The sequence below is a fragment of the Oreochromis niloticus genome, linkage group LG20, assembly GCF_001858045.2.
Source record: "Oreochromis niloticus isolate F11D_XX linkage group LG20, O_niloticus_UMD_NMBU, whole genome shotgun sequence".
Taxonomy (NCBI): domain Eukaryota; kingdom Metazoa; phylum Chordata; class Actinopteri; order Cichliformes; family Cichlidae; genus Oreochromis; species Oreochromis niloticus.
The window spans coordinates 33914988-33928847 of record NC_031984.2 but is presented as its reverse complement, the minus strand read 5'-3'; the positions used below and the strand labels follow the sequence as shown (position 1 = coordinate 33928847).

At 43.9% G+C, this 13860-nt stretch overlaps 1 protein-coding gene across 5 annotated transcripts in view; it reads right to left on the bottom strand.

Annotated features, from left to right (window-relative positions):
* The window catches only part of prkcz (protein kinase C, zeta), a 130827-nt gene that overhangs the window by 61285 nt on the left and 55682 nt on the right, over nucleotides 1–13860 (bottom strand). The window contains exon 1 of one of the 5 annotated variants that reach the window (XM_005458775.4): nucleotides 3147–6525. The exons of 3 other annotated variants lie outside the window; for them this stretch is intronic. In XM_005458775.4, coding sequence (XP_005458832.1) covers nucleotides 3147–3312 — 166 coding nt within the window. In that variant the 5' untranslated portion in view covers nucleotides 3313–6525. Of the gene's footprint in view, nucleotides 1–1526; nucleotides 1671–3146; nucleotides 6526–13860 lie in introns of those variants that run through there. One more of the 5 variants, XM_005458773.4, reaches the window with a different exon arrangement.

Below are 13860 nucleotides of genomic sequence, written 5' to 3'. Positions count from 1 at the left end.
CAAAGTGGTAAATTGCAGCGATTACCTCAGTGTGTCGATAAAACGATGAGAAGAAGGAGCTTCAACATATGAATTTCCTCCTTTGTGCCATACAGATTTGTCTGGGTGAACTTTCATAATCAGAGCATTAATAATGAATCAGTAGAAAGACTCTGATGGTAACATGGTTACAGCCTGCTACAAACACTGCTTTGGTGTCTGTGGGGGAATGTTTTATAATCATCCACTCAGATCCTGTTTGGGCCTCTGTCACTGACACGTGTGTCACGCATGTCCATTCTGACATGGCCAGGATCATTGGGACACACTCTGAACTTCAGTGTTTTCATTCTCAGTGCACTGTATTTGATTTCTGTGTAACAGAGTGGCTCTACCACTCAAACTAATACATCACAATCAATCAATATCCAATGGCTGTGAATATGTAAACGGCTTCTTTTGATTGAAGGCACTGGCCCCAAAAGAGATGTTGCTTCAAAGCATAAACCTGCGTGTAAGCATGTAAAGGCTACCAGATCCTGTGGAACCAGGTCCTAGTGTGGATTCAGGAGACAGATTAGACTGAAAGCTTCCCGCTGTGATAAAGCTTATAGTTGGGCTGGATCAGGTGATCCTGAACCATCCCCTAGTTATGGTGCAAATGCTTGGGCTGCTGAGGGGCTTCCCATGATACACTGAGCATTTCCTCTTCGCTCCTCTGTGTTTATAAATCAGTTATGAAACTGTGGCCATCTCTCCTACAGTTTGTCCCGTCTCTTCCCCGACCCTCTGTCCTGAGCCTGCTTCTGCCGCAGGTTTCCTCCTCTTAAACAGTAGTTTTTCCTTCCCACTGTCAACAACTGCTTGCTAATAATTTACTTTCTAATACTGCAGGGTCTTTACCTTACAATATAAAGTGGCTTGAGGCAAAAACTGAGTTGAATTTAAAATGACAACAATAACAGCAGCCTGACTCGACGCCTGGCCTCGGACACAGCAGGAGCACATCTCAGTCAAAAGATCAGGTGTTTGGTAACGTTGAAGTAAGAGTATTGTTGAAGGAACTGGTAGATGCATAATGCTGAATTAAAGCTGGAGCACGAGGGTAATGTTAACCTGAGAGTTAGCATGATGCCCCTGTCAGCGTCGTGATGTTGTGCAGTTTTAACTCAAACATTGGTGTTAACCACAAGACATGGTAAATAGACCAATGGGATTCCCCGGTCTCATCCATGTTCCTGTAGGTGTTAAAAATAGATTGTCTGTGAAACACAAACAGGCTGTTTGAAATGCCCTGTGGTTACAGCTCCATGCCTCCCATTAAAGAACCATCACAGGGTTGATCGGACCTCTCACAGCCCAAATGTGCTGTAAACTCTGCAACACATCACTTGCACTGACTGGCAAACGTTCAAAGAGCTGACCTAGTACAGCATACCCCTGAGGAGGACAAGTGTTGCATTGTCCCACATTTCTGCCAAGGTGATAGTAAGAATGGCCCAAAGTGAATGAGCAAAGCAGAGCAGGCGAATCAAACGACACCATACCTCCAGATGCAAAGGCCAAAGCACACAGTCCCGCCATCTTGTCCACTGGAGGGATGAAGACGAGCAGACAGCCTATCGGAGATATACTGTGACTTACGCAGCGAGCTGTGGAGCAGGAGAGCAGGGTGGTACTACCAAATCTCTCCAGAACAGGACATTTACAAGGGTTTGACTCACTTCCAGACATTGTTCCTCTCACTAACAGGAAAGTAGCAGCATATACGTTACCAACAACACCCGCCCCTCCCCTCAGACTCACAGAGAAAAAAGGAAACAGCAAGCTTTAAGAGTGAAACTGTTTGTTTTCACTGACTCTTAAAGGAATTAGCAGCAGCGTTCATCAGTGACAGAGCGAGCACGTTATCAGGAAATACACACCAACTGGGCCAAGTTACTCTCTGCTGCCAGTTTGTAAGGCTGTTATATAAAGCGAGGCTATTATTGGCTCCCACAGAAGCTGAAGCACATCAATAAAACAGCCCCGAGGTGTTTTTGACACCCTTAGACCTTCTGTGATAACACAACAGACTTACAGAGACAAAACTACACAAGAAAGTCCCATAAAATCTGGGGATTATTATGGGATTATTACAGGATTATTATGCACAACTTTGTATGGAATAAAATGAACTGTGACAATATGAACTGTTTAAGTATTTTAGCATTAATTAGTCAGAGTTTTGAAACATACGACGCTGCCAGGTAAGCAGTTTTTATTCAGGAGCCATCTTTGAATCTTATCCTTACATCATTACAAATGCAGGACGTGTCCTCATCAGCACAACACTGTGACAACCCCCAGGTTTATTCTTACTGCACACTCGTCCACACACACACACAGTGATAGGTCAGACTCAGCCTTACTCGGTGGCTTTGCTGTGGCTCCGTGTATGGTGCTGATCTATGATGTAAGCAGCTGTATGTGGCTCTGTTAACTGTGCACGTCTCTGCTGTTAAAGCAAACACTCACCAACATGATGCCTTAAAAATCTTTGAAAAGTTCTTGTTTGCTCAGCAGGACAAGTTTCATAAAAGAATATGTGAGCGTGGAGTTATTGGGAATTTCAGTCTGTGAAACAAATTTAAGCATGTATGAACTTATAAATGCTCATCGTAGTTTTCTCAACAACACAGATCGTTTCTAACGGTGCCTTCAAAATGTCTGTTCATGGCATTATTTTAAAGTCAGAGCTGACGCCCACAGACATCTCAGTACGTCGTGCTCAGTGACAATCATCTCAGCTGTAACATCTGAATAAAGGACTTTCAGCAGAAACTTAACTAAAGCCATCAAGTCACAAAGCTGAAATACAGACACAACCTTGCTCCTGGTCCCAACTGAGGATAGGGAGACACTGTGGGTTTGACACTGGTTGTACTGGGAACGAGGCTGTCAGAGAGACTCACATACTCGCAGCAAGACAACACAGGGGAGGTGTTCAATTAAAAAATACTTCCTGTTATTCTCTCACCCACTAATTCCAGGATTAAAATGCAGAAACATCCAAACAAGCCATTTCCTTTAATGACATCATCATCGCTGGCACCTTCGCTCAGTCCTCGTGCAACCTTTCTCTGCACACGCCTCAGATGACCCGACGTGCTCCACGCTCACCTTACCTTTGACTCGAATGTAGACCAGCAGCATGAGCAGCATCCCTCCAGCTGACTGCTGCCGCTCCTTCATACTGGGAATCTCATGGTGCTCTTGTGCGGCTCTCCTGCTGCTGCTCCTCTCATACTGCCTTTCTCCTCCTACTCCTGCTCTCACCGAACAGCTCCGCATTCTCCTCCTCCTCCGTTCCCTCCACAGGCCCCTGTGGCTGCTCCTCTTCAGCCTCCTGTCACCTCAAATGAAGCTCCATGCATACAAACACCATTTTTCCTATTCCTTCTTGCCGTTGTGCATCAAATGTTTCTCACTGAAAAAGGATCACATCAGATGACTGAGGCTTTTCACCGTCTGCACCCACGCTGCAGTTACAGCTGGCTGCCCACAAGATGGCAGAACAAGCTCCGACTCCAGCAGCACCACCCTGATCTGCAGGCAACACGTTTACCCTCAATATAAACCTCAGCACTATTTTTAGTGACTGTGCCTGTCGGAGCGCATCCTGCATGACACTTGCAGCCCTGATTCTGGACATGGCCTGAAGAGCTTATGTGACACTCAATGATATTTTACTCCATCATCAAAAGTTAAAGGACTGTGAGATCAAACTGTGCTGGACACAACTAATTATTCAGTTAGTCAAAGCACAACGATCATTTTCTTATATGAAGCCAACAGTAATGTTTGTTTCTTTGGACATAAGTTAGGTCAGTACGTCCTCAGCTCTAACGCTTCGTGTTGTTGGTTTGCATCACTGTGTGGACGTCTGCAGTGATGCACAAACAACTTATAACTATTATTCTAAGACACAGAAGGAGAAGCAGCGCTGCTAACAGAGACCATCGAACGTTTAATGCCACACGTCCAAATTCAAGGATTCTGCTGAAGGTTGAGGCAACAAAATGAATAACAATAAACAATCTGCTTTGTGGCAACATGAAAAATAAATAAATAAACGAACAACTTCTCAGAGACGAGAGTAAAAACATTACCAATAGCTAATAATATCCTACGTGTGTGAGCACTGTTAGGCCAGTGTGTCAGCTCCTCCCTGTTAGGTACAGTTTTCTGTTCTGGGCCAGTGTAAAACCATTTTTATCAAACAAAATGAGACAAAAACAAAGAAGCTGTCGTCAGATTCCTCAGCTGGAGCTTGAGACACGAGAACGATCATTTCCACCTGTAGCATGAAGACAACATACATGTGGATGCTGATACTCCAGCAGGAAAACAGTATTCAGAAAGCAACTGTCCCACAAATGGAGTAGCAGTGAAGATGTGTGATGTAGGTATCAGGATGTGAGCAATAAACAGAAAACATCTGCGATTGTGCTTCATCCCCTTTTATCAGGTAACAGTCAGACGACACATCAGCCTCTCTGTTTGAGACAAACCTGTGTTTCACATGTGAGCACGATCAAGTCCACCATAAGAACACGCTTGCCTGCCCGTGTTGCAACACCAGGGGAGGCTGAGCAAACATTTTTTGCATTCCTTCACAGTGACGGAGAAAGGTTATACACAGTGTTAGTAAAGCAGCACTGCAGAAGCGGTCTGTGTAATGCTTCCACGCTGAATGAAGACGAGCTGCACGACTGTAAAGAGGCGCTCTGCTGGGATCATGACTTCCTGTCCTCTGTGGTTATTGGCACTCAGTGCTTTCAGCTACACAGGCTAACATCACGCAGCTTGTGTTCACATGACTTAATACTATTCACTGTTGCACAGCTCTATTTATTTCCCACTGATGAGAAACAGGATTGTAATGTAACTTCTAATTTTGGACACCCTGTCAAAGCTAATGAAGCTAATGAAGTAGTTGATTTGAAGGCTGGACTGAAACAGTAACAGTTTGCAGCTAATGTCATGGTAAAAACAAAAAGTACACCCTCTTTAAATCCACCGGTTTTACATATAATGAAACAAAATCATCTAGCAGATAGCTATAAGCTCAACTACCACTATAATATGACTATAGGAGGTAAATAATGCCATGCTGCACTAAGTCAAAACGCAGAAGAAGAAAACACAGCTGTGTTCCTCAGGTTTAGAAGCAGCGAGCTGCTGCTAATCAAATGACTTTACTAATCATCAACGAGCATTACAGCCGCCATACGATGGTCCAGAGCATTCACACTGATAAGGAGGAAGGACGACAACAAAGGAGTAACTTTTGCTGCCACCAGTGAGGCTGTTGAGGTTTAAAAGGTCATTTCCAGTTAATCTGAATCAATCATTCGACAGTGAGAGGGCTTACTCAGAAGTGGAACTAATTTAAGACAGTGGTCAGTCGTTCCAGCAAATTTCACCCCAATGTCAGACCATGGGATGCTCCAAGCCCAAAGTCACATCTCACACTCTACAGGCCTTAGCTAGGATGTTAAATATTACAGTTTGTGGCTTCTTTGGAAGGGTTGCCAGGGAAACGCCTCTGTTCAGTACAGAGAACACAGCAGCACAGGTTAGTGTTGCAAAGTAGCCTCTGAACAAACCACGAGATTCCTGGAACAATGTCCTTTTGGACAGAGACTCATTTGGCAAACCCAAGAACAGCACCAACACATCATACCAGCTGTCAAGCACGGCACTGGAAGGCTGATGATTTGGGCTTAAATGCAACCACAGGACCTGATCATCTACAAAGCATTGTAGAGTCAAATGTGAGGCGGTGCAACAGGACCAAGCACACCAACAAGTCTACATGAAGCAACGTTGTAGAGTAGAGTGAGCTAAAACTGATAAAGTCATTAAAAACCATCCAGGTAGGACTTAGTTTACTGAATGACATTTTTACTGTTTGAATGACTGATGATTTTGAATTTTACAAAGACTCAGTCTGTTTGGACACATATTCATACAAACCTCCATTTGTCTTATACGTCTATACAGTGGTTGAGCAAGACTAGACTGCTCGTAATGTTAAGAGCTGGAACACATGCTGCACATACACAACAACGTACCAGACTACACAAATCTTTGGTCAGAGTCTCCTTTGTGTGTGCTTCTTCTGGACCACATCAGGTGCTGGATGGTGTACCATCTCAGAAAGCTCTGACTTCAGAACATCAACAACAAACAGAGCAAAGCAATGTGACCTGATCAGGCATGTGGTGCAATAAACACAGAAATTAAACATAAAATGTGAGTAAAACAGTGATAAGAAGGAGACACGGCAGGGTAGATGATGGGGAAACCCAGAGTGAAGCTTTGGAAACCAGCTTGCTTAGCAGAGCAGCTTAGCCTAGCTCGCTTTAGCTAGCTTCAGCAACACTATTGTTGTAGAGCTTGTTGTGCCAGCTGAAGTGGTTGCCCAGTGGGAGCATTATGCCAGAGACCAGCCTTTTGTGGATTAGCCTTTTGAACAGATGTGCTCCAGGCTAACACTATTTACTGCAGAAGCTCAATAGTGGGACATGCTAACCACTTTAAACCCAGGAGATTCATCAGATCAGGTTTTTTCTTCTATTAGATATTTGCAGAATTAAAAATTAGACACATTTTTATTAAATTACAGCAAAGTTTTGTTTGGAAGTTAGGGTTGTGAGAACAAAATATTGACTTTCAGTTATTTAAAATTATGATCAGTTGTGACACCATCAGTATCAGCAGTGTCTGTGGTGCTCCAGCTGCAAACCACCTCACCATCACCTGAAGCAGCTGAGCTTCACAACACAGAACAACACTTTGTTTCAAGGCGTCAGTGATGTTAGCTGCTCAGCTATTAGCAATTACCCAACAGCCATAAGCTAGCTCGGGAAGACACAAGCTAGTGTACCCCCAGTGCTGGTCCCATGCCCAGATAACTGGGACGGCTGCACCAGGAAGCACATCCAGTATCAAATCTTTGTCAGATGAAAAAAGCAGATCCATCTGAGCCATCAGGGATGCAGCCAAAATTATAATTACCCAATATTAGCTATCTGTTAAGCTATCGTTAAGGTAGCATTGAGTGACCATCTCTGTTAACAGTACTGTGGGTCATCAGTCCTGCCAGTTTGTAACATTGTATTAGATGGGGTTAACAGGATGACAGTTATTTGTGTCTAATATCTGTTGTGTTTCTGACTAAAGTTGAAAAACCAACAACTAAACAAAGAGTCAGCTGTATGTGATGAGCAGGAGCACAGTACGAGCTCAGACCTAACAACATGTTTCTGTTTCATAATATTTATGATACAATGTGAAAGAGTAAGAGCAACGGGACGCATATCTCATTACAGCACGTCTCTCTGTACGCTCTGTGAATGTAAGGCTGTAATTCCTTCACTGCTATCTTCCTCAGTGCCATGGGCCGACACAGAGCAGCCACTCCCACAGAGGCACAGCATTAACACTGTGCACCACTCTGCATACTGTGGCTCCTCTGAAATAGAAAACCTCACATCAGAAGTACTGGAATAACTCTCAAACTCACACCTGCGAGCTGGAGAGGAAACAGTGTCTCACTAATTCACAACAGCTTCCTTCAGCCTAAAGAAAGCACAGCAGTTAGTCTGATGTTCAGATTACTCTGACTGTGACAACTGGCCTCTGTCAGTGGCATCACACACCATCACTCCATCTTTAACAGGTGTGACAGTCAATGTTGTACTATTGGATTATTCATTCATTTTTACAGTGAAAGGAGAGCATAATAATAAATGAAGCTTGTTTTTAAATATCAGGCACAGTCTGCAGTATTATTATTATTACTGTCAGTCAGAACTCAGATCTGCAGGTAGAACTGTTCAGGTGTCACATTCAGGTTCAGTTTGTCAGGCTCCAGAAATTAAAAGCAGTGTGTAATGTGTGTATGGTTGTTAAGAGTTCAACACACACTGACAAACATCTCCAGTTCAATAATTCTTTAAAACAACGCCCACTCTCTGCAGTACGACCTCAGCTGGCCATGCTGTGATTGTGCATCCACAGTCACACTACACACATTTCAGGCCTTGTGGAATAATGTGCAGTTTTCCTGCAGAGCTGTGGTCAGTGTCTAACATGGTTGTGTCTATACTGGTTTAAGAGTCTCTGCATTGAAACCTTGGCTTCCAATGACCTGCAGCTCACTGTCAGGCTTCCTGTGTAGGAACCTTCTTGTTTTCAGACTTGGAAACAGAACCGAGAACACTGAGTTAGAGAACACAGACCAAAACACGCAGCGCTGCAGTAAATCAGTAACAAGGTTGGTGTTAGCTGACAGTGATAACCAGTTTATGTAAGACACACACTTCCTGTTCCTTATTCAGACTGTGTTTCCTTAAAGATTTGGACTTTGCCCACATTATGCCCCTGTGGTAATGATGTACAACAGCTGCACAGGTGCAAACCTATTTTAGTAGGTAACAGGTTGCCATTACTCTGATTCACGCTCCTTGTTTTTAGCACCTAAACTCCTCCCTTTCAGTTTTGCATGAGCCTCTGAACTCATCAGCTCTTCCTGGAGAGACCTGTGCTACACAGGCAACTCATCAGATCTGTCAGAGAGGAAAAGGCTTAAAATATCCATAAATCCAAGCACAACAGAGCCCAGAGGGCCTTTATATGACATGGCCCAGTTCTCAAAGCTCTAATCATGTGTTTCCTGCAGGACGGTCAGAGAGGTTCAAAAGAGCTTCAATCATCAGCTTTTAATACAACATTTTCTTATCCGAAGGGTGACGTGACCCAAATTCTAGATGGATCAGACAACTGCTGTGTTACTTAAAGGTTTATTTCCAACCCAGTTAGTAAAAATAAAAAGAGCACTCCTCCCAGAAGACTGTGACCACGGGCTTTTCCACTTACAAAAGATAAAATAGATTATTGATCTGAAGGAGGAAAAGGGTGAGTGTGTGTCCTAGAAAAACCATGTGTCTCTGACAGTGTCTCCGGCTGACTGAGTCACTGTGCCTCTGTTAGGTTGATGTGAGATTAGAAACACTGGTCATCAAACACTTATCCAACCACGACACAGTCTAACACTGATATGAATTATTCACATTGAATCATTTCTCAATTTTCGTACCCTGCAAGTCGTCCAAGCTGAGACTGTCCTCCCATTAAAACCAAAGCTGTGTATTTATACCAGAGTCTATGCCTGTGTGTCCAAGCAGCACTCAGAGACAGGCAGTAACTAAACAGCTGCTTTATTGCCATCCTCAGAGGCTCAAAGGAAATGCAAAGAACTGCAACCAGGAAGAAACTAGGAAAGGAAACTACTAAGGAAACATGAGGAGGCTGAGAGACTATCAGAATAAAACAGGAAGTAAGGTTATTGCTTTAGTTTTGACTATAGTTCTCCCTCTACAGTGATTTCACTGACTGACTGTTAAGCCACTTTGCAGTGACCCTTCTGTGCCAGTGTCAACAGTGATTAACTACAAGCCAAAATATCATTTATCCCAAACTGGACAAGTTTTTCCAAAAACACAGCTCTGCATGGCCACAGGGAACCTGATGAGTTAACATATCTAATATCTAACCAGCGTTAACTCAGTGCATACCATGAAGTCAGTACAGTGAGTCCTTATCGAGCTAACTTCAGCCTGGCGTTCGTCTCTTTGCTCCTCGAGGTGGCCGGGCTCTTTTTCTCTGGTCCTCTGCTTCAGGTGGACTGATGGGCGGCCGTCACCTGCTCTGTGCTCCTGGGTGGAGCTGTTCCTCCATCTGCTCGTCTGACTCTCAGATCACTGTTCATCGTTCCTGATGCTGCTCACTTTCATTCTCACCTGCCTCCTGCTCTCCACCTCTACAGGCCAGTTTCCACTGGACAGCAGCCCACGCCCTCAATAAGCTTTACACAGGTGTCTTCATCCAGACCATAAGTAAGAGATCCACACACCCACACTAACTGTGGAAATCTGCCTGACTGCCACTGTTGTTCTCTTCACCGCGCTCGTCTTAATATCACTGTGTAAACTTTGAATTTCAGTCTGATTCTTGGGTCCAAATAATTCATCAAAGATCATCAAACTCATTCTAATATTAGACAAACTGAGCTCGATATAAATGATGCATGTAACAGCATTATTCAGTCAGTTTCATGAATCACATCCAGCCTCCATTATTTCTAAACCAGCTAAATAAAGCAATCACTGACATGTGTTATCAGGATCACAGAGCTGCATCGCTCAGGCTTCACTAACTTATATAAGCTGCTGTGTGGTTCCAGTTTATCCAGTTCACAGTGGTGAAAATGTGGCCTTGGTTACACAGCACTCTTTCATTAAAAACAGCTTTAATCAAGTGAGACAAACGAGTGCATCTGTAATAATGTGAAAAGGCTTTTTTGTCATTATTATATGAAAGTGAAGCTTTCATATATTCATTACACTGAATCACACATTTTGTTTTACGTTTGCTGATTGTGACCCTGACAAAACACTGATAACTCCAGTTTCCTCCACTCAGGGGATTCCCATGTGCACCAGTAGGAAACCAGCTCCCCACCACTGAACGACACACAGACCAGCTGATTACATTAGTTCAGCATCCAAGAGCCTGTGTTGAGCCTGCAGTTTGGATCTTAGCACGATTTAAAAACAGGGATTATGAGTGCGTGTACATACGCAGTGACTCGTCCATACTAACAACTGAAGACATTACTGTCCTCCATCTTTTCGTAGCCTGTCTCCTGTTATTTCATCCACTTCAGAGGGTTCGTCTAATTCTTGGACTCTCGATGTGAGGATCCATCGTTATTCCATCACAGAGTTAGCAGCATCTGCAGGAATGACCAAATCTTACCAGGAGTGAACACACTCATCCGTTCAGCAGTATTAACAGGACAAATGCAAGACCACTCAATGGAGACCATCTTTCCCTGGGTCAGAAGAGAAAGGTACACTCCATCATGTTATGGGCCAAAGCATACTGAGACTTTCCAAAGAGATGGAAAGTTCTTCAGAGACGAAGTTATTCACTTATCTCAGCCCAACAGAGCATCTGTACGGGAGAAACAGAGTTTTGTTATGTTCATGGTTTCTGGACTTCAGGGAGTCGTTAACTACAAAATCAACAAGAACCTACATTTAAAATGATGTTTTCCCAATTTTAGCGTCTGAAAATGGAGTTCTTGTTTCTAAAAATGGCTTTAATTCTGAACCGTGAGTGCAATACGTTTGTTCTCCTTAAATGAAAGAACTCGACTGCAGTCACATGTTGACCGTTTCTTTTTGTGCAGTACTTCAGGACCCAGCAGCACACTGGGTCTCTGGTTTTACCATGGAACTGGAACCATGTGAACACCAGTCTGTAGATACACAGAAGAACAGTCCCTGTTACTGACTTGGACTACACTGGCTGCCACACAGGAAGTGATGACACATGGCTTTGCTGCTGATGGCTTATCACAGGTAAATCAAAGCAAACATGTTCTTCAAGTGTGACTTTGAAGGCCCAGCCCTGCCTTATTATCAGTTAAATGACTTTTCAGTCCATGTATGAAAACCAGCAACACAATTCCATCAGCTCTGGCAGCCTCTGCATGAAAGCACTCCTGGAAGCTCTTATATGAAGAGACTGGTGCATGATAATCAGAGGCAGGCTGTGTGTACAAGCCTCATCTGTCTGCTCTCACAGTGACTCAGGCTCTGCTCTGACTCGATTTACTGCTGAGGGCAGCCAGCAGGAAAACATCACATGCGAGAGCTGCATACCCCTCTGTTTGTCCTGCTCTCTTCTTCTGCAGGTACTAGAAAGAAAAGAAAAGAAAAGAAAAGAAAAGAAAAGAAGAAAGAAAGAAAGAAAGAAAGAAAAAAGAAGGAAAGAAGGAAAGAAATTAATTTTGTTACAGCTAAAGAATCACACTGGGCTTCATGGCACCTGGGTCATACTGAGTGGGAAGATGATGGGATGGCACGCAGAAGTCCCTGTGGTAGCAGAGGGGTGAAGATTTATTACCACATGAGGGTCTGCAGGTTCTTCTGTCCCACAGCAGGAACCCACAGACTGTCATGTGGACACAAAGTCACTGCAAATACTTCTTTACATAAACAGTCAGAATCATTGAATCGCTGCTTTTTATTTGTTAAGCTTTGTTTCAACCAAGTCCCAGGAGACACTGCTGTGTGACCGTCTGTTCTGTTAGCAGTCTGGCCAATAGTGTGAAATCTGTATAACACAGACCCTTCCTGTGTCCGTCTGCACAGGAGGGACGTACCTTTTGCTACTATTTCACCAGAATATGCAGATAACTGTCCATCACATAGTCAAGCTAGGACAGCTGCATGGACACAAGAACACACAAAAGTATCTGACTGTAATTAACACCCGAAGCCTGAGAGCGTTTCTTTACATCTAAAATAAAACAAATCTCCAAACTGAGCTGAGAATAGTTCCACAACTGTAGGCCAACAGTACAAGGCTGCCTCAGTCCTGTGGACAGCCCAGTGATGTGCATGGGCGCAATGAGAAGCAGGCACGCCATCAACCTTTTCTCTGGTGGTTTGTGCACAAACTGCTGCTCTCTGACTGTAAGCTGATGGCAGACCAGCATGCTGTGAGCTCAGTCTGAGCTTCAGAAACACAGCCAGCCTGAGTAAGTCGAGGCTCTTCAGTGATCTGTCAGCGTGACACAGTAACCGCTGGGCCAGCGTGTGTGATGCAGAGAAGCTGGAGTCTGATAAAGCTGTTATTAACTCATTTAGTACATTAGCAATGACAGCAGAGCTGACCATGTCCCAGCAGCAGTTTGTCTGTACACATCGATAGCTAACTGTCACACTCATGAACAACTGATTGTACTCAGACACACGTTCCTTATGGACGGCTGCTATAAACATATGATTTACACATTATAAAGTCTTTAACATGATCTCATCTTTAAACAAATGCAGCAGTAAGACTAACCTGTTCAACACTGACAGGGAACGTTTTTAACTTCAATACACAGTAGTACAGTCTGATGTGTTCTCAGGTGTTTTCATCATGTTTTGCTGCTTCTCTTTCTACAGTGATGCTTGTCATTTTCAGCCCATAGTAAATAAACAAATATCTACTATAGCAGTAATAATAATTTACAGTTCTTCAGCCAGTGCAGACTCACAGCACACACGGTACGTGCTGTTAAACAGGTACAGGGAGATGTTTTTATTTGGGTGTGTCCTTCTTGTGTAGAAGTTACTGCATCACACCATCAGATCACTGCTCACAGTCTCTTCTAGACTTGGACGATGCTGATTTGATAAATAATAACTCATTTTTAGCTTTTCCAAAGCTTTCAACAAGAGACACAGAAAATAAAATGTAGCCACATGTAGACACTGTGCCTTACCACAGAAAGAATAACAGTACCTCAGTGTTTGCACTGTTTGAAGTCCACCACTGTAAGTAAAGCTCACACTCACAGTGCCAGCTGCTTGAAAGCATGGCAGAGGGCAGGCAGGTGAACTAGGAAACTACCAGCACAGAGCAGTGTAGTCCCGGCCTACACCGCTGTACTCCCAGCCTACAGCGCTGTAGTCCCGGCCTACACCGCTGTACTCCCAGCCTACAGCGCTGTAGTCCCGGCCTACACCGCTGTAGGCCGGGACTACAGCGGTGTACTCCCAGCCTACAGCGGTGTAGTCCCGGCCTACAGCGGTGTAGGCCGGGACTACAGCGGTGTACTCCCAGCCTACAGCGGCCACAGGTGGATTTAGGTGTGTGTCACGCAGTGGAAATTTGTGTTTTTATGTTTTATCAATCTGTGTATTGGTACATGGTGTTGATTTTCTTTGCATGATTTTATTGTGATATCTATATTGCATGTTTGTTTAT